The sequence below is a fragment of the Sceloporus occidentalis genome, unplaced genomic scaffold (genome assembly GCF_023333645.1).
Source record: "Sceloporus occidentalis isolate IW3139 unplaced genomic scaffold, rSceOcc1.0.p SCAF_124, whole genome shotgun sequence".
Taxonomy (NCBI): domain Eukaryota; kingdom Metazoa; phylum Chordata; class Lepidosauria; order Squamata; family Phrynosomatidae; genus Sceloporus; species Sceloporus occidentalis.
Window position 1 is genome coordinate 2,867,468 of NW_028317104.1, and position 22,905 is coordinate 2,890,372.

Consider the following 22,905-nt stretch of genomic DNA (forward strand, 5'->3'; position numbering starts at 1 on the left):
AAAAAAAACCCCAAAAAACAAAACCCCAATTCTGCCTCAAAAGGGGCGAAAATTCCTTCCTTTCATATAACCCCTCCCCAAAACCCTCCTACCACTCCATATAACTCCTCCTATTACTTCATATAACCCCTCCCACTACTCCACATAACCCCTCCTATTACTTCATATGATAATGTTAACTTGCTGTCTGTGTCCGCCAGATGAGTGGTGCCCGGGTGCCCCTGCGCAGGAGAGCCAGCACCCCCCTGCCTAGCTCACACCAGAGCCACTCGCAGGTCACCCCCCAGGTCCCAGACACAACCTCATCCAAGATGGCCCTGGGTGCCCACTGCACGGTCTCCTCGGATTCGGGGGGCTCGGACTCAGGGGGCGATGCCCTCTTCAGGGTAGTTTTGCTTGGAGATCCTGGGGTCGGCAAATCCAGCCTGGTTGGAATCTTCAGGAGGGAGCAGGAACGTGAAAACCAAGAACAGCAACAGCAAGGTGAGGGCATCTAGAGTGGCAGAAGGCCTGACAGAGAAGCAGCAACGCAAGTGGCATCCCTCTGTTACATGAGGCTTTGGGAAGGGGTAGCCAACGATCCATCTGACTTCTGACCCTTTGATCCCATGCAGAGATGTATGACTGCACATTCACGGTGGATGGAGAAGACACAACACTGTTACTCATGGACACGTGGGAGTCCGAGCTTCGGGTGAGTCCCTTGCACCGACTCCCATCAGCTGGCAAAGGCTAGCTGTGGCCGGGGATGATGGGGTTTGTAGCTGGCAGCAGGTGGAGGTCAGAGGCTGCTAACTAGCAAATTCTTTTTTTTTTTTAAACTTTATTTTTCCTTTTAGCAGAGGGCCCCGGGGGGCTCAGACAGTCCCATGCGAATGGGCCACGCGTACATTATCGTGTACTCAGTAACCGATCGCTCAAGCTTTGAAAGTGCCTCGGAGCTGCGTATACAGCTGAGACGGACCCGCCAGGCAGAAAACATTCCTATAATCCTCGTGGGGAATAAGACGGATCTGGTCCGCAGCCGGGAGGTGTCCGTGGAAGGTGAGAGAACAGTCAAAGTGGCATCAACATTGAGTACAGAGTCTGCTTCCTAAAACCTGTCAATATCTCCCGCTTCAGTCCTGCTCTGCCAGATCCCCCCGACCTCTCCCACCTGCCGGGCTCTACCAGATCCCCCCAACCTCTCCCACCTGCCGGGCTCTGCCAGATCCCCCCAACCTCTCCCACCTGCCGGGCTTTGCCAGATCCCCCCGACCTCTCCCACCTGCCGGGCTCTACCAGATCCCCCCAACCTCTCCCACCTGCCGGGCTCTGCCAGATCCCCCCAACCTCTCCCACCTGCCGGGCTTTGCCAGATGCCACCTGCCAGCACCCCTTATATATTTTCTCTATCATCAGAATTATTTAACCCTTGTATATCAGCTCCTTCTCACACTGAGCAGGGATCTCCACGTTGTCTTTAGTAGAGTGGGGAACAGGTAAAAAGAGTTTGGGAAAGCCTGGGATGCGCAGAAAGCTCCCCTAAAGAACGACGTGACCAAGAATGTTGGCCAATAGCTTTTGACGCCATCGCTATCCATGTATTTATGTGTTCTCTTCACAGAGGGTCGCGCATGTGCCGTCGTGTTTGATTGTAAGTTTATTGAGACCTCGGCCGTCCTGCAGCACAATGTCCGAGAGCTGTTTGAGGGAATGGTGCGTCAGATACGTCTGCGGAGAGATGGAGCGGACCCGGGCGAGAGCTGCCGGGTGCGGAGTCAGCGCAAGGAGAGCCTGAGCAAGAGAGCGCGCAGGTTCCTGGACCGGCTGGTAACTCGAAACAGTAAGGCAGTCCTGAGGGTGCACTCACGCTCCTGCCACGACCTGTCGGTACTCTGAGTGGCTCCTGGACGGATGAGCTTCTCCCTGCTCAATGACTGACGTGGCGGCGCACGCGCACTGGCTGCTGGCACTGCCCGGGACACGCAATATCCGCAGGCATGCGCAAAACCGGCGACGACCTAAAAGACTGAGCGCCTCCTCGGCCGGAGCAACGTCTTCTTCACACGGATAGATCAGAGGACGTCATTACTTATTGTAACTTAGTTGCACCATTTTGGATGTCACCTTTTCTCTTTTGTTGCACCCAGATTAATAATCAGTCCATGGACTCTGAATGTCTATTTTTTTTCTCCCCAAATTACTCCCCAACCCGCAGTGGAGAGGCTCTGGCTCTAGTCTATGAGTTGTAGCCTGAATCCATAGGAGCTGCCCCCCCCCCCAAATGTTTCCACTCCCCCCCTGCTGGATTTTATGGAATTCTGCCCGGCTCACTCTAATCCAGTGCTGGCCAAACAGTGGAAAACTGAACTCACTGTTTATGGAGGGAGACGGGGAGAGAGAGAGAAAACACGCTGGGAGAGAAAGGACAGACTGTGGGGAGAGAGAGACCGGCAGAGACTACAGGAACATGAGAGAGACTGCTAGGACAGGGGAGTGAGAGACTACAGATAGAGGCTATGGGGACAGAGAGACTGCAGAAAGAGAGACCTGTAGTGCTGTTTGAGCTGCAGTCTCTCCTGGGCTCTCGGAGCGGCTGGAAGGTGTTATCCAGCCCTATTCTGTGAAGGAAGACACCTCTTGGCATAGAGCACCTTCTCTAACAGAGTGCTCTAAGAGACAATCCTCCGCATGTAACGGAGCGCAGCATTGCTGCAGATTATGATCCCACTCTCTGCTCCAGATCTTCTTTAATGGGATTTCGATCTTTTTTGGGATCGCTAGTTAATCCCTACCAGTGGGGAGAAGGGCAGATAGGCCATCCGTGGGATGGTTGAGCTCTGGCCCCTGATCTATGGATGTATGTATGTCTGATGTCCCATTCTCTAGAGGTGGTGTCAGGTCTCTGGAAGCTCCACATGGGGCTGGATTGGTCAGGGGTTCCCTCAGATGGGTCGTCTAGGATTCTTCAGAGACGGTTCGTTGATGAGTTTTCTGTTAAGAGATTGAAAGTTCTGCCCAGGAGTTTTATAGGGGTGTTCCAGAGTTCTGTAGGGATTATTATTATTTATTGTTTTATAAAGCGCCATCAAATTCCGTAGCGCTGATGTTCTGGGTTTCAGACTTCTCTAGGAACGTTCTGGGTTTCAGACTTCTCTAGGGATCTTCTGGGTTTCAGCGTTCTCTAGGGTTGTTCTGGGTTTCAGCGTTCTCTAGGGATCTTCTGGGTTTCAGCGTTCTCTAGGGATCTTCTGGGTTTCAGCGTTCTCTAGGGATCTTCTGGGTTTCAGCGTTCTCTAGGGATCTTCTGGGTTTCAGCGTTCTCTAGGGATCTTCTGGGTTTCAGCGTTCTCTAGGAACGTTCTGGGTTTCAGAGTTTCATGGGGAGTCAGCCTTCCTCTGCCACAGCCTCTGTGAGGTCATTTAATCATGCTCTGATGTAAGCATGGAGGTGAAGCCGCATAGTCCCCCATATAAGGGGGTCTTGTTGCCCATTCCTAGGGCTCTGAGGTGTTCATAGTTGTCCTAATTGAAGGGCCGCATATTACAAATAACCGTACAGAAAGGTGCCCGGCTCCGCCTGGGGGGTCCGGACAGCTGGTGTTCGGTGAATAGGGAATGGGTTCGTATAAGGAGGGTCTCGCTGGGTGTAGGGGTATATCCCACGGAGAAGGTGTTTGTGCTGGTGTGTATGGAAAAGTGTGCGTCAGTGTATTTATGCCATTCTGTGTATATATATACCCCGCTGTATATACCCCAGTGTTCATGCCCCTGTCTTTTTCCTAAGTGGTCACAGCAGCATTAAACATCTCCTGCGTCGTTTCATTTATGTTTCAGAATAACACGGGGCGTCTGGTGAGGGCAGAGAGGAGGAGGAGGGAACGTGCAGGGGGATCGGGCTCCTCTGAGCCGCGTTTGGGTGCACTGACTGTATCCCTGCTGTGTGTTTAATGACCTGACACAATCCCATAAACACAGGCAGCAGCGTGTGCCGGCAGACAGGGTCTGGGTAATTGATTTCCTGGGACACAGCAAGGAGACAGGGAGCCTGGGGCCCCTCTCCGCACATCCCCCTCCAGGGGTGGTGGTGTGTGTGTGTGTGTGGGGGGGGGGGGAATTGCACCAGTGCACCCTGCGTGCATGCATTAGCACATTGTCTGTCCAGATCCGGGCACACAGACCCAGCACCCCATGTTCCGTCAGCGCACCCTGTAGGGGCTGGCATTAGGACATGCAAGGGGTACTTACTGAGATAAAGCCTTACTGTATCTAATAATGCCCCCCCCCCCCCGGAACAGTTCCACTGCTTCATGCAAGCATCTTTGTAAATAAAGTTGTGTTGTTGCAAGAGTGACATCATCCAACGTATACACAGTATATATTTACCACAATAAACATAAACGTCCTGAACACAAACACGTTATCAATACAGGACACCATAGGGTTAAATGCAAAGCGGTGGCTTCTGGGAGACGGACACGCTTGTTTCATGAATAAAAAAACATTTTATAATATTAAGAGAGCTATAATATATAATCCCGCGTAATTCCCGTGGATGAATGTCCGGCAACCCCGGCGCGACCGCCCAGACCGGCAGGTGGATCCCCTGGATGGTGATCAAACCCGAGACTATCTAAATGAGCCGACCCTGTGACCCTTGGAATATTAACCTTTTAATAACCCATCGTGAAGATTCTATGCAGCGACTCTCCAAATGAGTAACCCAAATGGCTCTAATACCGGTCGTCATGGAAACCATCACATGACATTATTTAAAGATACACTTAACTAAGTCACCTGCATTCAAGCAGGGAAATGACCCATAACATACTGGGAGCAAAAGCACCAACTGGGAGTCTGATATATAATCCCAGCGGGGGGATAATAGGAAGGAGTCAGCCCCAGACTGTGACCCTGAGAATCTGCCCCTTCACCCTGAGACTGGGGCAAAACCCCTGAGCGTTCCCAGGTATGTATGTATGTGATGCAGTATAGCGTGACGAGACGGTAACTGCGTGCAGGAAGCAGGAGGCAGCAGGTGTAAGACCCCAGTTCCTGGTTAAGGGGCTCCCATGTCACATTTTAGAGGTGTATGGGGTGAATGGACGTAAGGGGTCCAAAATGTCACTTACCACGCGCTTCTATGTGAGTAGTGAGCATGGCTCCCCTCGCAGGCTGCTGGGATCAAGCCCTCTCTGTCTCCATCGGGGCCGATCGACCCCCAAAATCTGCAAACACATAATTACAATAATAAGTCCGACCATCAGAACCTAAAACTGAGTCTGACGCAATATTCCCAGGCTATAGACCCCCAGCAAACCCTTATTTCCCACTCTACGTTCTCTCTCTCTCTCTATGGCCCCCCTGTACATTCCCGCTCTCTATGGCCCCTGTACACTCTTTATTGCCTCCCCCTGTACGTTTTCTCTCATAGCAATATCTTGGCCCTTGCTACAAAACTACTACCAGAGTGGGGTGACCAGACGGGCCCTCAAATAGGATAAAGAAAAGCTTCATGGGGGGGGTCACACTTATAAGGCATCCCTTAACACTGAATTGCCCTTGGTAAACCAAGCTTGAAGAACTGATTTTATGGTTCTGCCTCAACAAAGCTTTAGGGGTCTGATGAGAAATTCACCTGGGGGACTCCTTGGCTTCCCCTTGAAGTAAAAAACACATTTGGAGGTAGAAATAGCAGCAGAAAGGAGCAGTCTTATTACACGTGACCAGCGCATCCTATCCTGGGAGTAATGGGGACCACAAATCTCTCTTGTTCTAGCTCCAAACTCCGCCCCCTAGTAACTTCCTCCCTCTGTTGCTAGGCGATTGAGGGCTCCGCTATAATCAATGTTCTAAACACCAGAGAACACCCCTTTCGCCTAGCACTTTATTCTAATGGAAAATGTATCCAATCCCGTGCAGAGAGCGTCAGCGCGGTGGCCATAGATTCGGAGACCACCGTTCGTTGAATTTTACGGACTTGTCTTCACCAAGATGGCTCCTGCAGAGGAGACACAGAGCTTGCGCACTGTTACGCCGCCAATTCATCCGTCTGTAGACACAGTTAGTCCCCTGAATAGAACGTCACGTCCGCTGGGTATTGTAACGTGTCCTTACCGGCTGGGTTGAATCATATCAGAGAGCCGTGAGCACAAGAGAATTCCAAGAGACTGGACATGGCGGAGCTGGAACCCGCCGCCTTGCACAATGACACTGAGGGGAATGGTACCCGACTGGGGACCTCGCCGGAGGGCGCTGCGCTGGCTTATGGCAGCCTCCTTGGGATGGCCCTGCTGCCCATCTTTTTTGGGGCCATGAGAAGTGTCAGCTGCGCCAGGGGCAAGGTGAGGTGCTCTGGGAGCGCCGGGTGGGACGGGGGGTGGGGGAGCACAGATTGAGAGCGGGATAGTCTACCACAAGATCTGTAAACCATGGGGCGCCCAGGATGTGGGCACAATGGAGCTCCGAGGATGAGAACGCAATGGGGCCCCAAGGTGGTGGAAATCCTAAGTCCCAGAAAGAGCGGTAAAGGGGTCCCCTCGGCCCCCAGGAGGGGAGTAGGTGATAATAGCCCCCAATTAAGCGGGGACGTGGGGTCCCAGGGAGGAGAGATGGATCCAGGCTGCTGGTCCAGGGCACTCCGAGTGACAGCTGGAAAGCGTCCAGAGTACAACATCTGGTGCAGACTTCCACTCCCACTGTGCTCAGCCAGCAACATGAATAATGCACAACTCCCATCATCCTCAGCCAGTATATTTTCGCTTATTTAACCCTTTGTCTTCTCCACAGAACGCGTCAGACATGCCGGAGACAATCACCAGCAGAGACGCGGCTCGCTTCCCGATTATCGCCAGCTGCACCCTGTTCGGCCTGTACATATTTTTTAAAGTGAGTTTTGAGGTCTGTGTGGTGCCGTGCCGTGGCATGTGGCGTGTGCCATGTTGCCGTGTCGTGTGGATGACACAGTGTGCCGTGGCATTTGCTGTGGCGTGTGGATGACGTGGCGTGAGACGTGTTGCCGTGTCGTGTGGATGACACAGTGTGCCGTGGCATTTGCTGTGGCGTGTGGATGACGTGGCGTGAGACGTGTTGCCGTGGCGTGTGGATGACATGTTCTCTTTGTTTGTGCAGATTTTCTCCCAAGAATACATCAACCTCCTGTTGTCCATGTATTTTTTCGTCCTGGGGGTGCTGGCCTTGGCTCACACCATCAGGTGAGTGGGAGGGTGGGGTGGTCACGTCTCCCGTGTGTTAGCCGCGTTCTCTGTCCCACTATCACCGGCCCGTGTCAGTTTATCTCCATCTGGTTTATCTCTCCCCAGCCCGGCCATGAACAGGATTTTCCCCGCCAATATACCCAACAAACAGTATCAGCTCCTCTTCACCCAGGGCTCGGGGGAGAGTAAAGAGGGTGAGTAGGGGTCCGGGGGGCTCTGCAGAGGGCAGTGGGGGTCTGCTGAGGGCATATAGTCTTTTTACTGCTGACAAGAACAGTGAATTGTGGGAATTCTCACTCGTCGCTCCGCATGTTATTCCGAACGGCCACGTTTCATTCATTCGCACCTCGTCTCTCTTCTTGTAGATATTCTGAACTACGAGTTTGACACTCGGGATCTCGCCTGTCTGGCTGTGAGTGGAGTAGTCGGCGTCTGGTACATCATGAAGAAGGTGAGCGCTGTCGCATTATCCCAGGATAATAAATAATCAGAAAGGAGCTGCGGAGGGAAGGGGTGGATCAGGATTCCGGAGGAGGTCTCAGTCACCAAGATCATCCGGTTGGAGTGTTTTGATTAAGGCTTGGTGTATGTCGGTATCATATACTGTACTGTAAATACATTGATCATTCTTGTGATGGAATTTACTAGAAATTAGTATCAACATGTGGTAAAGATGATGATTATTGGCTGACTGACGTATAATGGATTGCCAGCTTTTGAGGCCACCTCGGTCTCTTCTTCTGGCATGTTATCTATAGGAGACCTAGATAGTCTGGAGAGCTTGCAATCTATTATATGCCCGTCAGCCAATAAAGGGATCATCTTTCCTGAGTGTTCTCTCTTTCTATGGCTGGCACGGTACGGCTCTATACCTTTAACCCTTTGAGGCATGATAAACCGAGGCTGCCTCGTATAGTTTGTGCTCCATAGTCCGTGTCTGAGGTCCTGAACGTCTCCATTGCACAGCCGGCATGTCTGACATCTGGAGGGTCTGCCACCTGTGGTTTTGTTCGCGTGACTCTGTTACTTTGATTTGGGGCAAGCGAATACAGCCGAATTGCCCCCTCCGTGTATTTATTGCCTGATGCTCTTGTTTCTGCAGCACTGGATTGCCAATAACCTGTTCGGTTTGGCTTTTGCCCTCAATGGGGTGGAACTTTTGCATCTGAATAACGTCAGCACCGGCTGCATCCTGTTGGGGGGGCTCTTCATCTACGACATCTTTTGGGTAAGTTTCCTGGCGAGGCAGGGAGGTGTTTCTGGTTCGCGGCAGTCAGTTCATCCGCCTGTTTTCTAGGTGTTTGGGACCAATGTCATGGTGACTGTGGCGAAGTCCTTTGAAGCACCGATTAAATGTAAGTTCGGCCAGGAAGGTCCAAAACCTGCTCCCTTTTTTTCTTTTTTTCTTTCTTTCAATCCCCCACCCCCTTGTACATGTTCCTCATCTTATTGAAGTAATACTCTCTTTCTAGTGGTGTTCCCCCAAGATCTCCTGGAGAAAGGCCTCGAAGCCAATAATTTTGCCATGTTGGGTCTTGGTGACATTGTGATTCCAGGTCAGTGTCTGGAGCCGCTCCCGGAGCTCCGGCTCCTAATGCCTTCCGATCTCACGCCGCCTGCTGGCCGGCATCTCTCACATTTCACATTTCAATTTGCTTCTAAGTACAGAGATCATAGCAGCCGCGGGACCTGTTGGAGGGTTATTCAGAGTTACTAAGCGATTATGTGCCTGTGCGACAGCCTGTGCTCTCCCATCTTCTTCACACCGTCTCTCCCTCTCTCTCTAGGTATTTTCATTGCCCTGTTGCTCCGTTTTGACATCAGGTAAGAGGTGTGGGGGATGCAGAAGGAGAGTGTCTGTAACTGCGCACGCATGCTGTCGGTTTAGCTGCGTGTGTTGCATGGCAGGGTCTGTGGTGGGTTCAGGAATAAGGTACGAGGCGACTTACTTAGGCTTCTGCTCCCTTTTCAGCCTGAAGAAGAATTCGCACACGTATTTCTACACCAGCTTCGCGGCGTACGTCTTTGGTCTGGCCCTGACCATTTTTGTCATGCACACCTTCAAACATGCCCAGGTGAGATGTCATCACTGGCCGGTCTGGCTCTTAGGGTCTTATTTATACAATGGGGGGGGGGGTATGCAACTGCGGCTCTGACACTGCCTCTTCTCTGTGTCCAGCCGGCCCTCCTCTACCTTGTGCCAGCCTGCATTGGATTCCCGCTGATTGTTGCTTTGTTGAAGGGAGAAGTGGCGGAGATGTTCAGGTGAGGAGGGTATACTCTGGGGGTGGTAGAAGAGGTTAAACGTTATGAAGTGCTGTCTTCAAACTTTTCTGTCTCCTTATAATCTCTTATCCCCACCGCCCTCTCCCGTCTCTCCCTTCACTTTTGCTCCCGCCGCTCCCCTTCTCTCTCTCTCCTTTACCCGCCTCTCTCACAGCTATGAGTCTTCAGCGGAGCTTCTCCCGCACACCCCTCGCCTCTCTCACTATCCGGCTGTCTCTGGGTCTCCCGCCAGTCTGGCCGAATCCATGCAGCAGAAATCCTTCTCCCCCCGCCGCCGGCGGCAGCTGAACACCAGCTCCATGTGACGGGCTCTTCTCCCATCTGCATTCAGACAGGTGCTCCCCCCCCCCTGACGAACCATCGTCCCCCATTTCCAAGCCGAACGCGGCGTTTCCTCTTCCAAAACACGCGTCCCCCAAACCCAACGCTACCGCTCGGCCTGGGGCTGTGTGAACGGTTTGAGTATGAGTTAGATTGTAAGCTGCTTGAGTGAGCGCTGGCTTTTTCCGTGGGAGAGGGATTTGGAGTCGGATCGTAGGACCCGTTACACTCACCTCCATCTCTCTTCTTTCAGGTACGAGGAGAAGCCGAAAGATGCGCCCGCAGACCACATGGATGAGACTGATAAGAAAGAGGATTAAGCCCCCCGCTCCTTGTCTGCGACTGGGGGGCTGAAGTCTGGGGCAGATACCAGTCCCCCTCCCCTTGCCATCTGTGTTTGTAAAGCGCTTGTGCCCCCATCTGTCTCCCCTCCTCCGTCTTGGGGGTCCGTGTGCGCCTGTCAGTGTCTCTGGGCCCGTATTTTTATATTTTGTATGGTGGATTTGCTTTCTATGGTATTAAATCGTCCGTCGAGATTTCTCTGTGCCCCGCGCCACCCCATCTCGCTCTCTGTACTCTGCTGTGGGGGTCCCTGGGGCAGGGAACGTCTAGAGAGTAAAGGGCTCTGCGAGGGGCGTTAGATTCAGCATTTTAACCCATTCTCCTTTAGGTCTTATGTCTTCAGATTTTTAAACTTCTGTATTCTGGGAAAGCTGGACAGTACAGTATAGAACATTCCCTGTTACTTATTGCCCCGTGCTATGGGTTGACGCTGCCTTAAATGCCACATTCTGCCCCTTCATCTACAGGTTCAGCACAAATCTTTCTGGCTTGTGCCCATTCTACAGTGAGATGGCGCGGCAAGGTGTCTATTAATGTACCCCCCCCATGCTTTAAAGCTGCTGTTCCACCTATGCCATTTAACTATTTAGTAACTAAATGCATTAGAAAGCACATTCCTAATCTTGCTAAACTTCTCAACCGCTTAATTCTCTTTCTTGATGGGAACGCTTGTCATGTGACACAAAAGCAGCCTCTGATAGGTTGTTACATTGAAACTTCAAAAATATATGCTTAGCATATAAAAGAGCATGATGAATGCGTTAGTGGAACAGCACCTTTAACTACTCTCTCTGTCCAGTGGGGCTAGGTCTGTCCCGTTTTATCTTACGCTCCCTCCTTGCCTTCGTCACCCATAAGCAGACAGTCCGCAGGGGCCGCCCTCCTCGCTCCCTTACAGCTCCCAGGTCTTAAGTTTAGGCAGCTGGGTTTTTAAAGAGACGGAAGGATTTGTTCGCTGCCGATGTATAGAAACTGTTACACGTATATTTATCAAGATTCCAAAAGCCTTTATTTTTGTCTGGAAACAGCTTGAATTTTACCTGATTGTGAGATATCCACAAAAAAAAATAAAAATGCCAAAAAAAAGGAAAATAGAAATAATCCTCAACAGATCTGGAACTCAAAGTGTCTAACAGACGGTGTGAATAAAATAAAAATGAAATGCTTGTAACACGACGTGTTGGACGCCGCTGCCTCTTTATTGCAGGGTCCGGGATCTCAGAGCGAAGTTTATCGAGGTTCTGGTAGCCAGCCAATCAGGGCATACATTCTGTGTAAGGAGTGATCAGGAGCGAGTTTCTAGTCCGATGCCCCCAACCAACTTTTTTATTTTGGTGCATAGGGTAGGGGTCAGAGGGCAAGTGGTTCTTTTATTGAGTCTCCTGTTGCCCTGGGGTGTGTTATTATTCTCCGGTATCGGGTATGTGACACGATTTGTACCGAAGAGACCTCCCACCCAGTGTGACATGCCCCGTACTAACAGGGTAACAGTAGGCTTCAATTCCCCCAACAGAACTGATAAATACCCCGGCGTGGTGGTTATGTTACTCGCGTACCTTGCACAGATCACCCCCTAAGCATCGAGCTCTCTGGCACTTACCGCTGTACCTTACGGTTTAAATGGGGGTTCTGTTGGTCGTTACCGTGTGGTTACCGGTCACCGGAGAGCGAATGTCACAACATACATGTAGCCCTCACCTACCACTGACTGCATTCTACATGTGAAATCCAACGGTGACCCCGCAGAGCTGCACATACACGGGGGCCGGGAGCTTGTGGTGAATAACGGAAATACCCCGAGAAACACCAAGCGGGATGCTCTGCCGAGCAGTGTGCGCCACGGAAACCCTTCCCCTGCAGCCTTTCATTCCTCTGGGGGGTGAGTAAAAACTTTCCTCTAATGCAGTAAGACAAGACCTTGATAGTTTAGTTAGCGAACCGGGATGCGCCAAAAAGCACCATAATCAGTGGAGGGAGAAGACGCGTTGGTTTCCGGGGGCCGCGGAGCATGTGCTGCAACCGCTTCCTCTCCGTGGGTTTTGTTTGTCGGGGAGAGGGGTTTATTTTTAAGAGTCAGATGGGAACTGATCTCATTTCAGTAAACTCGCCGTCACGCGTCAGGATTCATGGACGCTCACAGTGTCATGCATCCTCTGGCTGAGGATTGTGAGAGTTGTAATGATTGTGTAGGGACTACCCATCCCAAACCCTCAGTGCGGTTTAAACGCTGCAGATCAGAGGGGTTTTTGGAGGAATTAACCCCTTCGCATTTCACATGAAAACAAAAAGGAACCTGCATGTTCAGGAGCCGTCAGAGCTTCGAGATCCGTGAAAAGCGGAACATATTATTATTGTTATTATTATTATTTATGATTTTACAGGTAACTATCTGTACACAATATATAACACAACACACAATACATGCCGCTCTTCTATTAATAGGCTCTCAGAGTGATTGTATAGAAACAGCAGGGAACGGTTTTATAAATGAAACTGGGTAAAATAACCCCCATTACTCTTCTAAATGCCTCACAAATAACCCTGGCCACGCCTCTAACCAATGATATGAGTCCACGGCCCGCCCACTGACTTTTGTAAAAGATTTGTTTTGATTTGTGTGTGTGTGCGTGTCTGTAAATGTGTGTAGGGCTTGTGTACGTGTGTATCTGTGAGTATGTGTGTGTAGGGCTTGTGTACGTGTGTATCTGTGAGTATGTGTGTGTAGGGCTTGTGTACGTGTGTATCTGTGAGTATGTGTGTGTAGGGGTTGTGTACGTGTGTAGGGGGCCGGTTCCCCTCCCCGGTTTCAGTTCCCACTTTCACATTCCGTACCATCAGCTCATTCTGTCTACGGTCAGTAACTGCAAACAGCAGCACCGAGTATCTGGTGAGTAGGACTCCGACGCCTCTTTTCTGCCCCTTTCTAATGCTTCTTCTTCCTTGCTCCCGATCACATCCCCCCACACACTGATCATCACCCCCCCCACCGCGGATCATGCCCTTCACCCTCCTGCCCCTTCTCAATCCTTCTTGTCCTTCAGGTTATGAAGTTCTTGCTGCTTCTTGTCCTCTGCTGCCCCTCCGAAGCTGGAATCGAGAAGCCGGGTGTGAGAAGCCGCCTCACCCTAAAAGGATTACAATATGGTGAGTGGAGATGAGCGTCCCGCGACGATCCCCGCCCTGGGAGACGTTCTCTGCCTCTGAGACGTTCTAGGCTGGGCTCAACGTTCCGCTTTGATTGCCGTTCAGTGAATCCTGTTTTTTTCCTTCCAGGTTGGAGAGCGGGAATGCAGGAGTTAGAGGGGCGACTTCCGTCTCTCCAAATCCCTGACGTCAGCGGGTCCATCTCAGTTCCTGTGATTGGTCCAATAGTTTACTCTGTTACAGGGCATGTTGGGGCAATCCTCGGGTCTGGGGAGCAATTACCCTGTGGGTATTGACCTGCTCGGCCCATATGACGCTAAATGTGCATCTTGTGTCTCTGACCAGATTGCAAATACAGGACCTGGACCTCTCAAATTCCAATGTTTCCTTCATCTCAGACACCGGGCTCAAGGCTGAAGTCAGCGCGGGGCAGTTACGGGTCACGGGAAACTTGAAATTAAGAACCTTTCTCTTGTGAGTGGCATTTAGGGAGGCCTGAATTAGTGAATAGAGGGATGTGGTCATTATTAGACGCAGGTGCTGGTGGGTGACGCTCAGTGGGTGGTGGCAGCCGGCAGACTTGGAAACAGCCTTAAAACGTTAAAGGAATGAGTGGGTTCATCATACTCTGTCTTCTCAGTACTGCATCCACCATACTGGAAGTATCAGTCCGAGGTCTCTCCTTCACCGGGCTTCTTGGGGTGACCAGTGATGAATCGGGTCGCTGTGCCGTGTGGGATGGTGGGTGCAGCTCCAACGTGGCTCAAGTGGACATTGGATTTCATGGAGGAGCTGGGTAAGGGGTGAAAATGTTGGATGAGTTAGGAAAAGAGGATCTTGGGGCTGAAGAAGCCCAAGAGGATGTATCAGGACTCCAGATGGAGAACATCCAGTTGTGTTAATGACTGATCAGGGTCGATTGTTGGGGTACCTAGATTGGCAATCGCTGAGGAGGGTGGCAGGTGGAAAGCAAGATGAAGGGCAAAAGGTTTGATGAGGTAACACTGATCTCTGAGGAGGACAGTCACGTGCTTGAGTGTCGGGGTTCCCTTGGAGATGAAACAAAGGAATTTTTGGGGAGGTTCACTGATGTTGTGAAACGTATATTTTTCACGTATAGGTGGTTGTTCTATATGTTCAGAGATGCAGTAGCAGGACCTGTGCATAATGCGCTGAGTACTCAGGTGAGTACTGCCCCAGAGTGGGTATAGAGCTGGAGGCCGACTGGGACACAGGGGTGGCTTTAGGGTTTGTATTTTGTTTTATTTTTTAGATTTGCCCTGAGTTTAGCAAAAGGGTTCAACAGATGGAAGAAGGACTGAGTAATATGCCGGGTAAGCAGGTCCGGTCTCACGTGTTCCCACTAACTCCTGCCTCATGTGCTCCATAAACCCCAAAACACCCATGTAACCCTCACTCCACCAAGAGCCCTTCTGTGCCCCCAATGCCCACCATACAGATGACCTGTTGCTGTTACTCCTGTGGGATAATGCGCTTGTTCCCTGCAGTTACCCATATTGTGGATTCCGTGTCCTTCCTGGAATTTCCTCTGGTCGGTCTGCCATTGATCACGGAGGGGACCATAGACTTCTTCGTTAAGGTAAACAGAGGCAGGTTTGGGGGCAGAAGAAATATAAGAACGTTAGAATAATGGTTAAATGCACACCAGGGGCAGTTTGCTGGCCACTCACAGCATTGGGACTTCCCGGAGCATCCAGAAAAGCTTGTCCTGCCCGATATAGACTCTCGGATGTTCCTCTTCGCCCTGTCGCAGTTCACTGCCAACTCAGCCGGGTACGTGCATTACAAGTCGGGTATCCTGGAGCTCAACATCACCGACGATGAGGTAGGTGCTGCTGATCTTATTAAACATATTCCTCCCCAACTTCCCAGAATTGCCCACTCAGAGAAGATCCATTAGGTTGCTAAAAGACTTTTCTTGGTCCTCGGTCTTGTCTTATGATCAGGATCGTTATTGCCTTTAGTATTCAAGCTTTAATGTAATTTTCGTTTGTCACTCTCTCTCTGTGGGGTAATTCTCTATGATTTTCAGATACCCAAAGGAAGTCCATTGCGTTTAAACACCAGAAGCTTAAGCATCTTTGTTCCAGAGGTGAGAAAACTTTTCTTAGGACCTGAGTGTTCAGTCAGACCGGTGTGGCCCCCAAGCATCTTGGCCCCACAATAAACTTTATTAAGATGTACCTTAGAATTTCTTCTTTTCAAACACAATGTTGTTGGGCAATACAAGCAGGTAAATGTTTTGACACTCGCCCGGTCCATCTGCTTGGCCCGGCACAGAGATGCCTCCGGTAATCTTTACCAAGCCGTTGTGTAAAATGTACTCTGTGTCCCTATCCGTCCTATCTCAGCTCCTCACACGGTTCCCAGACTCTCCGCCGCTGCTCCTGCATGTCTCCGCTCGCTCCCCACCGGTGGTCAGCTGCCAGCCTGACCTTCTCACCCTGGAGACCTCAATGGACATCCGGCTGTTCGCCATGTACCCCGAGCAGCCTCCGACTCCCATCTTCCAGATACAGGCAGTAAGTGGGGGTTGGTGGAGATGGAGTGCACCCAGAGAGACTGGAGGCTTTTTTTATATGTTAACTGTGAGAAAAGTCTGATTTGGAGTCTTTAGGATGGAAATGATAGAGGGTTAGTCTTAGGAAATGCCTCTTTGCCCCTTTGTGTAGGAACTGCAGACTCAGGTGGACATCCTGCTGTTGGATGAGAATATGGGAGCTGCCCTTACTCTAAAGAAGTGAGTAGGCAAAGGACCATCACTGCCCCTTCAGACCATATTCCCCATCAACTTTCCCCTCCACTCACCTAAATCTGTCACTGTAACTCCTTGCCATGTCGCCAAAATCAAACATCTCTCCACTCCATCCTCGCTCAACGTCCAGAAACAGTCTCTTCTGGAGCTGAGACTGATCCCGCAAAATGTCACACAGGTGATGTGTGTTCTGTCCGTTCCCATCCCTCCTTCCACCTCTTCATCCACTGAAATTATCCCCAAAGAACGAACATCGTCATTGTGCGCTGTCTCTCCTCTCCACAGCTTGACCCTCACCCTCGTTCGGTCAGATGCAGGACCCGTTAAGGTGAGTGCTAACGGTGACACAAACTAACCGGTGATGCCACCAAAGCGTCCTCCTCTTATGTGAGGTTCTTGAGTGGACATTAGCCGGGTGAATGGATGTCCCTCGATAACCTCTTGGTCTCTATAGGTGGATTCCATGCGAAATATCTTCAGTTTGGCTCTGAAGGTGGCCATATTTCCTCTTGTGAATGGTGAGTATATTAACCCTATAAACCCTGCGTGAGCATCTAGTGTGACCTCTGACCCTTCCTTCATCTGTTCACAGCGAGACTGAGGAATGTGTTCACCTTTCCCACAAGTCCCGTCCGTCTGCAGAACCCGGTGGTAAATGTGTTAAAGGTAAGTACCCCTGGCCTCATATTTGTTCTAACTGCCTCCTAAGGTAGCACTTTTTACCCGGCCAACCCCAGCCTCTATGTCACCACATCCTCCAATGCCTGCCTCTTACAGTCTCGTCTTTCGATTCCCACAGGGATATCTGCTGATTGTGTCGGATTTGGAGATGTCACCATGACCTCCTCGTCGAAAGCCTGGTGTGGTGACCTCTTCGCCGGGGGCCCAGTGTGGTGACCTGGGGTCCTTGTAAACACAATGTGACATCTTCTTCTTGCTGGTTAATCTCATCGATCATCTCTGTACATGGATCAGCTGTCTGTCTCTTTCCACGTCGATCGTCCAATATCCGTGTCTCAACATCCCAAACCCTGCTGTTTGTCTCGGATCTGCCTGTCTCGGGGCCCCGTGTGACAAATATTCTCACTATGGGCCCCCGAGGACTGAAGAATCACAATATTTTTGCTATAAATCAATAGAATCAACATTCAGAGACTTAACGGGATTCCGTGGACTACAACTCCCATGACGCTCGTCCGGTGACTGTTATGGATTCTAGGTCAACAGCGGGCTGGCAATATATATATATATTTTTTTTCTGCTGTTAAAATTAAACACTTTTTATAACAAAGTTTGATCTTCATGAACTGTCATTAGAGAGACAGCTGCCTGCCAAGCGGTCTCATTTAGAGGGGCCACACGGTCTCAGGAACAGAACATACAGGAAATTCTCAGTATGCCTCCCTAGAAGATAAAAAGAGAGAGGGAAGACCAGATGGAGACACTTAAAAAAAAAACACCTAAAACCCATGCCAGAGCTCACTATTTAGTTAATAAACCCCTAAGTGGCTTCTCCCTAAAACATATACTTTGCTGCCGCCTGCAGGTAAATACTGGGATATTTTCACACTAATATGTTAGGGGTACATTATTATTATATGTATTTATATAGCGCCAGCAGATTCTGTAGCGCTGTACAACCGTTACATCAAGGGTTATGTATAACATGAAAATCTGGCCGTTTTTGGCCGATGCGTTAACGGTTTCAGGCCAGGATTTCCGGTGATCCCGAGGTAATTGAGGGTCAGGTGGCTAACAAGCTGATGGTTTTTTAAACCTGCAGATCGGCCCCTGCGTGGTCTTCTCTCTGGTGTGGTCCAGGAGCAGGCGCCTCACCGGTGGTGCTGTATGGTAAATTACTGGTTGCTTGTAAAACTGGCGTATCTGGGGCTGTTTGGTCTTTGCATCTGAGTTTTTAACCTAACTTCAGGCACTCCCCTGGTCTTGGGGTAAATGGGCAGATTCTGTGGTCGCACAGTCTGGAGCTGGCTCCTTCGTATCTTCCTCTGGTTTAATGATATTGGATTGTCCCGATTGGTGCTTTTCTCTCTGTTATATCAGAGCTGGAATCCCTGCTTTGATACAGGTGACTCCATTCAGAATATCTTCACCTCCTGACCAGTCCTGGTTTCTGTAATGACCGTCATTAGAACCATTGGGCTGTCGCCACTAGTGAGTCGCTGCAATAGGATCTGTGTGATGGGATATTGAAGGGTTAAGCTTTGTGTGTTGGGGTGGGGGGGTTGCTGCACATGTAACATGTGGGTATGTGAGGTGTGCGTGTTGTGCATGTTTGCGGGGCAGTTGGCATGTGTTCTGGGAAATCGGCCTCTGTTTTCTCGGCCTCTAGCACAGTGTGATCGGGGAGGAGTGGAGGAGGTGGAGGGCAGCATCTCTGCATGGAGCTCCTCTCTCTGATTTAGGGAGGGGAATTAAGCGTTTATGTCCCAGAATGCTGCGCTCTTGGCACTCGGAGGCTGGCACTGCGCCCGGTTCCTGGAGTCCGTCTCCATTTTACAAGCTGCACAGCTCCGAGCCTGGTGACCGTGAGTAGTCCGGGTTGCAGACTCGGGGGCTTTCACCGCAAGCTCCCCTTAATGCCCTGGGGGAGGGGTTATCGGTGCTGTAGGTGACGGTTGTGGTTTGGAGGGGGCAACTATCTAAGGGGTCTTAAATCCGCCACCCAACTCCTCGCTCCTCTCTAGGGAGCCTCTTCTAGATTTCACTTTAGTTCCTGTAGTTTAAGGGGGGCCGAGACAGAGCATTTTGAAATAATTCTTAATGGGAAGGGACGTGTCTCATTTTTGTCAATGTCCTGGGAACCTCCTCATTCAGGAATAAATGGAGTGTTTAGGAGACCGCAGTGACCTTTCCGTACACCCAGAGGTCAGACCTGGCTGGGGAGGAGAGAGGGAGAGCTGTGTGTGGTGGTAAGGTCTTTGTATCCGGTCCTTGAGTTGCCCCTTGGCCGTGAGCACAGGGGGGCTTCTGTAATCACAATGACCACCCGATTAAAGCGCAAAACCTGAATTGTTGGGCTACCACCACAGACGGAAGGCAGATTGGGGAGGGGGGTATGTGGAGACCACTTAGTTGTGTGGCTTTAGAAGTTACTTCGATGCCCTCGCTGTGTGTCGGTATACCCCAGTCTGCCCCAACTATGTACTTTGGCTTCCTTTGCAGATGTTGCCTCTTCTTTCTCAGCGTTTGCCCCTGTTGGCCAGGATGAGGCTCCTGGGAGTTGCCAGCGTCCGAGCTGCTCATGGCCACGAGGCACAGGGTAAGTTGCGCTCGGCCCCTAGTAAAAATCCACCTGTGCACAAGCGCCAACGATCACAAATGGTGTTTCCATGGTTGTAATCGGTGCTGGCAGCGTAGGATAACACTATCCGGCATGTTCACCAAAGTTCAAGTAGCGCAGAGTTGCTAAATTGCTTGAAACTGAGAAACTTGAGTTGGCTTCAGAGATGAGAACTTTGGACAAAGTCAACCAGCCATGTCTGGAAGAGGCGACGTGTCCAAGTACTCTAACTCTCAGGCCAACATGGCTGCCTTAGACGTCATCTTTGACCGCACTTGACAGCCAGAAGGTAGCGACTTGACCCAACTGGAAATGTCAAACGCTTTGTGACTCTTCCTCACTGCGCAGTGTCTCACCACCCGGACGGCTCGGAGTTGCTGTATTATGATCACCGCGCGTTCCCCCTGCCGGACATTCCCTATCAGAAAGATCTCAACTCCCAGCAGACGGCGCTAAAGGAGAAAGAGAAGGGGCCCTGGAAGCAGCTGAGCCAGGAAGACAAAGTCTCCCGTAAGATGCCCCCTGCTGTAGTATTGGGGTATGGCTCGTGGGGGGTGGGTGCAATGAGGTTTTTAACAGCCCTTTTCTCTTCCTGGGAATCTTCACATAATTTGACATTGACAAAGGATTAAGGTTATAGGTTACTGGGAGGCTTGAGATGCCATTGAGCATCATGGGATTGATGTCCTTTACGGCTGGAGGTTGGTGAATAACCCCTTGCAAAAAAAAAAAAAAAAAAAAAAAATGAATTAAATTGAACTACTGCCATTTCCGGTGCCGTTGGAGATGTGATGTCATCACCATGCAGAACATCGGCATGGACCTGCCGATGCAAACGTTCCGTTGGTGGACCACGTTTTCGACTCTATACCTGAAACTTCTTGACCATCCTAGTCCTTAGAAGGGCAGGAAAGGTCATCTGATTCATTATTTGCCCCCATCTGACATCATAGATCCACATCCTGTTGAGACGCCTCCTTCTCTAATTCTGATTGGTTTCTGTTGAAATCCCTGACAGTGTACCGCATCCAGTTTAACCAGACGTACACGGAGATGACTCGACCATCCAACGAGTGGAAGACCGTGTTTGGAACCATCTTTATCTTATTTGGGTTAACTGGTCTAATTGTGTGGTGGCAGAGAGTGTACGGTGAGTACAGCAAACCCACCCCCCCCAGGGTCTAATCTTGCTGCCTCCATACTAACGTCTGCTTTCTCCACGCAGTGTACCCTCCCAAGCCGCACACTCTGTCGGAGGAGTGGAAAGCCATGCAGGTCCAGAGGATGCTAGACATGCGCGTTGGCCCAATCCAGGGCTTCTCCTCTAAGTGGGACTACGAGAAGAACGAATGGAAGAAGTGAGCTGGACAGCTGCTGTGTGCCTGGAGTGGTGCTACCAGTTATATCATCCACCCTTCCCTCTATCCAGGGCCATGAGCTACACTGTCTGCTCTTCACCAGTACCAGGTTTTCTAGGGTCGCAGCTAACTAGAACCCTGTGATCCTCAGCAAAGGCTCAGGGGAGTTGTAGTCCTGGCTTGCACTACCTAGATTACTCTATAATATTTAGCTCAGCAGCCTTCCGTCCGCCTGTTGCAGCCTCACCTCCCTTCTCACAGCAAACTACATATCGGTGCATTCACTAGTGTCCCCGTAGTTTGCCACGTCTCGTGTTTCCCCCGACTGTCTAGTGGCTTCTCTGTTCATATGATGGTTTAATAAAACTAAGAGCTGTTTGTGACCCTGGGTGTGATTACACAGTGAACGAGCGGTCGTCCGGTCTTGCTTAGTATCTACCCCGTCTCTCGTGACAGTAGCCCCCACAAAAACCCCGACCTGAGAGATGGAAATTAGAGCGCCCTTCATCCAACTTAAAACACAGGAACTGAAGCAGCCAATAAGATCTATTTATTTACTTGCCATTCCACCCTCTGCCCCTAACATGTTAAAATCCAAAACAAAAAACATCTAATGAATCCTCAGTTCCAGGGGGTGCACAGCCCGATACCCCCTGGGTAGCCCCACTCATTACGCCTTGATTCTGCGGAGGGGGCTTCAGCGCCTTCTTGGGCGAGGGCCACAAGTCCCCCCCCCCGGCTGATGCGCTTTCCTGCTTCCTGTGATCCAGCAGTGGCGGCTCTATCTGCGCGTCAAGTAGGAAACCAGCAGAATGGCTCCGGCCAGCGTGACTCCAGTGAGCAGCCATCGCCCAAAACGCTCCTGACTTTTCCGGATGTTGGCGGCTGCGTTGTTTCCATACAGACTTACAAACTCTTCCTGCAGGGAGATAAGAGAGTAACAGACAGTCACGTTCTGAGAGACGGTAAACTACCTGTAGGCTCCGTCTGCTTTAAAAAGTCCAATACATATCGCTGTTTCTGAATTACATGCCCTATGACCCTCAGGCAGCCATATATAATGGAGCCGTTTATTGCAGACTCTGCCCAAACATAAAGCACCTTTGTACTTGTGCAGCACTGATAACATGGCATCGTCACGCTTGCCCCGTGGGAGGCGGTTTCCGGTCACGTCCCGTTAAGGAGGGGCCATGAGGCGAGGACTCACACAATGGAATTCCTGGCATAGCTGAGTAATCTCCACCGCATATTCCCCCCCCAACCAACCAGAACCCACAAGCTCGAGAGGCAGGTGAGGCTGACAGTGGTCTCACACCTACCCCCTGACTACTTGGCCACCACCTCAATACCCCTTCTAGAACTACCCACACACACCGCAAGTTTATCCTGTGAGCCAGAGTGCCAACGCCTCTGCAACCTTCCATTCACTGCCATCCTGTTCCCTGCATTATAGACACTGAGAATCTACCCTCACCACACTACGCCAGTCCAACATTCTCACACGAGTGCCCACTCAGATCCCATACATTCCAGCTTCCGCGCCCCCATCGTGCTCCCTCACCCAGCCTCCGTGCTCCCGGATCCAGGGCTGTAACTGGGTATCCAAGTAGATGGCCATCCACTGCGTAATCCTGGGCAGAAGGTCATCCATTTCCTTGTCTGCGCTCTCCACGCACAGGGCCCCCCCAAACGAGAAGAACGCCACAATCCTCCCCCAGTTTGTGCCATCCCTGAACAACTCTCCCACCACCTGCTCGAAGCTCTGATAGGCGGTGGCCGGGGTAATGTGCAGCTGGGAGGTGAGATCGCTGAACGCCCGCTGGTATCTCAGTTCAAACTCCTCAGAGGTCTCCAGAAGAACTCTAAGAACCTCCTGATTGTCAGCGTGCAACGCATGGCCCTCTACTTGAGCTTCGGCCTGTTCCCCCGGAGACGTCCCATTAGATACCACCTCGGATTGTGAACCGCAGCAGCAGTTCCACCGGAAATCCCTCTTGGACAGTTTTTCGCACACAAAGCTCTGCACGATATTCTTACTGCCCCCTTCCATTCTCAGGACCTAGAGGCTTCCATGTTCTGATGCGGAGTGGGGTCACCCGCAGAAAGCGGCATGGGGGGGTCAGGAATACCCCACCGACTGTCAGCAATATCTTATAAATAAATCCACCGGGAGAAGCC

General features: G+C 50.9%; 5 protein-coding genes across 5 annotated transcripts; 4 read left to right on the forward strand and 1 right to left on the reverse strand.

Moving 5' to 3' along the window:
* Window positions 1-200: 200 nt before the first annotated feature.
* On the forward strand, window positions 201-1,881 carry LOC149282056 (GTP-binding protein REM 1-like). Its single transcript, XM_089498725.1, has 4 exons — window positions 201-483; window positions 615-694; window positions 843-1,044; window positions 1,607-1,881. Exons 1-4 carry the CDS (start codon window positions 201-203, stop codon window positions 1,879-1,881), a joined length of 840 nt encoding a protein of 279 aa, XP_089354851.1.
* Window positions 1,882-6,158: 4,277 nt separating this feature from the next.
* On the forward strand, window positions 6,159-9,790 carry HM13 (histocompatibility minor 13). The gene is made up of 12 exons (XM_089498734.1): window positions 6,159-6,326; window positions 6,772-6,870; window positions 7,114-7,196; window positions 7,305-7,393; window positions 7,565-7,650; window positions 8,302-8,427; window positions 8,497-8,554; window positions 8,672-8,755; window positions 8,987-9,023; window positions 9,172-9,274; window positions 9,379-9,464; window positions 9,640-9,790. The coding sequence occupies exons 1-12, from the start codon at window positions 6,159-6,161 to the stop codon at window positions 9,788-9,790; spliced, it is 1,170 nt and encodes a 389-aa protein (XP_089354860.1).
* Window positions 9,791-11,963: 2,173 nt separating this feature from the next.
* LOC149282058 (bactericidal permeability-increasing protein-like) lies at window positions 11,964-16,965 on the forward strand. Its single transcript, XM_089498711.1, has 14 exons — window positions 11,964-12,027; window positions 12,959-13,035; window positions 13,190-13,292; window positions 13,691-13,766; window positions 13,933-14,088; window positions 14,413-14,476; window positions 14,566-14,626; window positions 14,801-14,892; window positions 14,986-15,138; window positions 15,665-15,835; window positions 15,986-16,053; window positions 16,354-16,396; window positions 16,523-16,586; window positions 16,778-16,965. The coding sequence occupies exons 1-14, from the start codon at window positions 11,964-11,966 to the stop codon at window positions 16,963-16,965; spliced, it is 1,380 nt and encodes a 459-aa protein (XP_089354837.1).
* Window positions 16,966-19,251: 2,286 nt separating this feature from the next.
* LOC149282059 (cytochrome c oxidase subunit 4 isoform 1, mitochondrial-like) lies at window positions 19,252-20,731 on the forward strand. Its single transcript, XM_089498733.1, has 4 exons — window positions 19,252-19,348; window positions 19,718-19,879; window positions 20,388-20,519; window positions 20,595-20,731. The coding sequence occupies exons 1-4, from the start codon at window positions 19,252-19,254 to the stop codon at window positions 20,729-20,731; spliced, it is 528 nt and encodes a 175-aa protein (XP_089354859.1).
* Window positions 20,732-21,508: 777 nt separating this feature from the next.
* On the reverse strand, window positions 21,509-22,777 carry LOC149282060 (apoptosis regulator R11-like). Its single transcript, XM_089498735.1, has 2 exons — window positions 22,289-22,777; window positions 21,509-21,646 (listed from the first exon to the last, which is right to left on the reverse strand). Exons 1-2 carry the CDS (start codon window positions 22,775-22,777, stop codon window positions 21,509-21,511), a joined length of 627 nt encoding a protein of 208 aa, XP_089354861.1.
* Between the last annotated feature and the right edge of the window lie 128 nt (window positions 22,778-22,905).

Bases quoted from the DNA above. Each gene is read 5' to 3' on its own strand.
- HM13 (XM_089498734.1), top strand. From the start codon at position 6,159: ATGGCGGAGCTGGAACCCGCCGCCTTGCACAATGACACTGAGGGGAAT. The intron at 6,327-6,771 runs GTGAGGTGCTCT...TCTTCTCCACAG, and splicing joins TCAGCTGCGCCAGGGGCAAG to AACGCGTCAGACATGCCGGA. The intron at 9,275-9,378 runs GTGAGATGTCAT...CTCTGTGTCCAG, and splicing joins ACACCTTCAAACATGCCCAG to CCGGCCCTCCTCTACCTTGT.
- LOC149282058 (XM_089498711.1), top strand. From the start codon at position 11,964: ATGCTCTGCCGAGCAGTGTGCGCCACGGAAACCCTTCCCCTGCAGCCT. The intron at 13,036-13,189 runs GTGAGTAGGACT...CTTGTCCTTCAG, and splicing joins ACAGCAGCACCGAGTATCTG to GTTATGAAGTTCTTGCTGCT. The intron at 16,587-16,777 runs GTGAGTATATTA...CTGCCTCCTAAG, and splicing joins CATATTTCCTCTTGTGAATG to GTAGCACTTTTTACCCGGCC.
- LOC149282059 (XM_089498733.1), top strand. From the start codon at position 19,252: ATGTTGCCTCTTCTTTCTCAGCGTTTGCCCCTGTTGGCCAGGATGAGG. The intron at 19,349-19,717 runs GTAAGTTGCGCT...CTCACTGCGCAG, and splicing joins TCATGGCCACGAGGCACAGG to TGTCTCACCACCCGGACGGC. The intron at 20,520-20,594 runs GTGAGTACAGCA...TTCTCCACGCAG, and splicing joins GTGGTGGCAGAGAGTGTACG to TGTACCCTCCCAAGCCGCAC.
- LOC149282056 (XM_089498725.1), top strand. From the start codon at position 201: ATGAGTGGTGCCCGGGTGCCCCTGCGCAGGAGAGCCAGCACCCCCCTG. The intron at 695-842 runs GTGAGTCCCTTG...TCCTTTTAGCAG, and splicing joins CGTGGGAGTCCGAGCTTCGG to AGGGCCCCGGGGGGCTCAGA. The intron at 1,045-1,606 runs GTGAGAGAACAG...TTCTCTTCACAG, and splicing joins CCGGGAGGTGTCCGTGGAAG to AGGGTCGCGCATGTGCCGTC.
- LOC149282060 (XM_089498735.1), bottom strand. From the start codon at position 22,777: ATGGAAGGGGGCAGTAAGAATATCGTGCAGAGCTTTGTGTGCGAAAAA. The intron at 21,647-22,288 runs GTGAGGGAGCAC...ATCTCCCTGCAG, and splicing joins TCCGGGAGCACGGAGGCTGG to GAAGAGTTTGTAAGTCTGTA.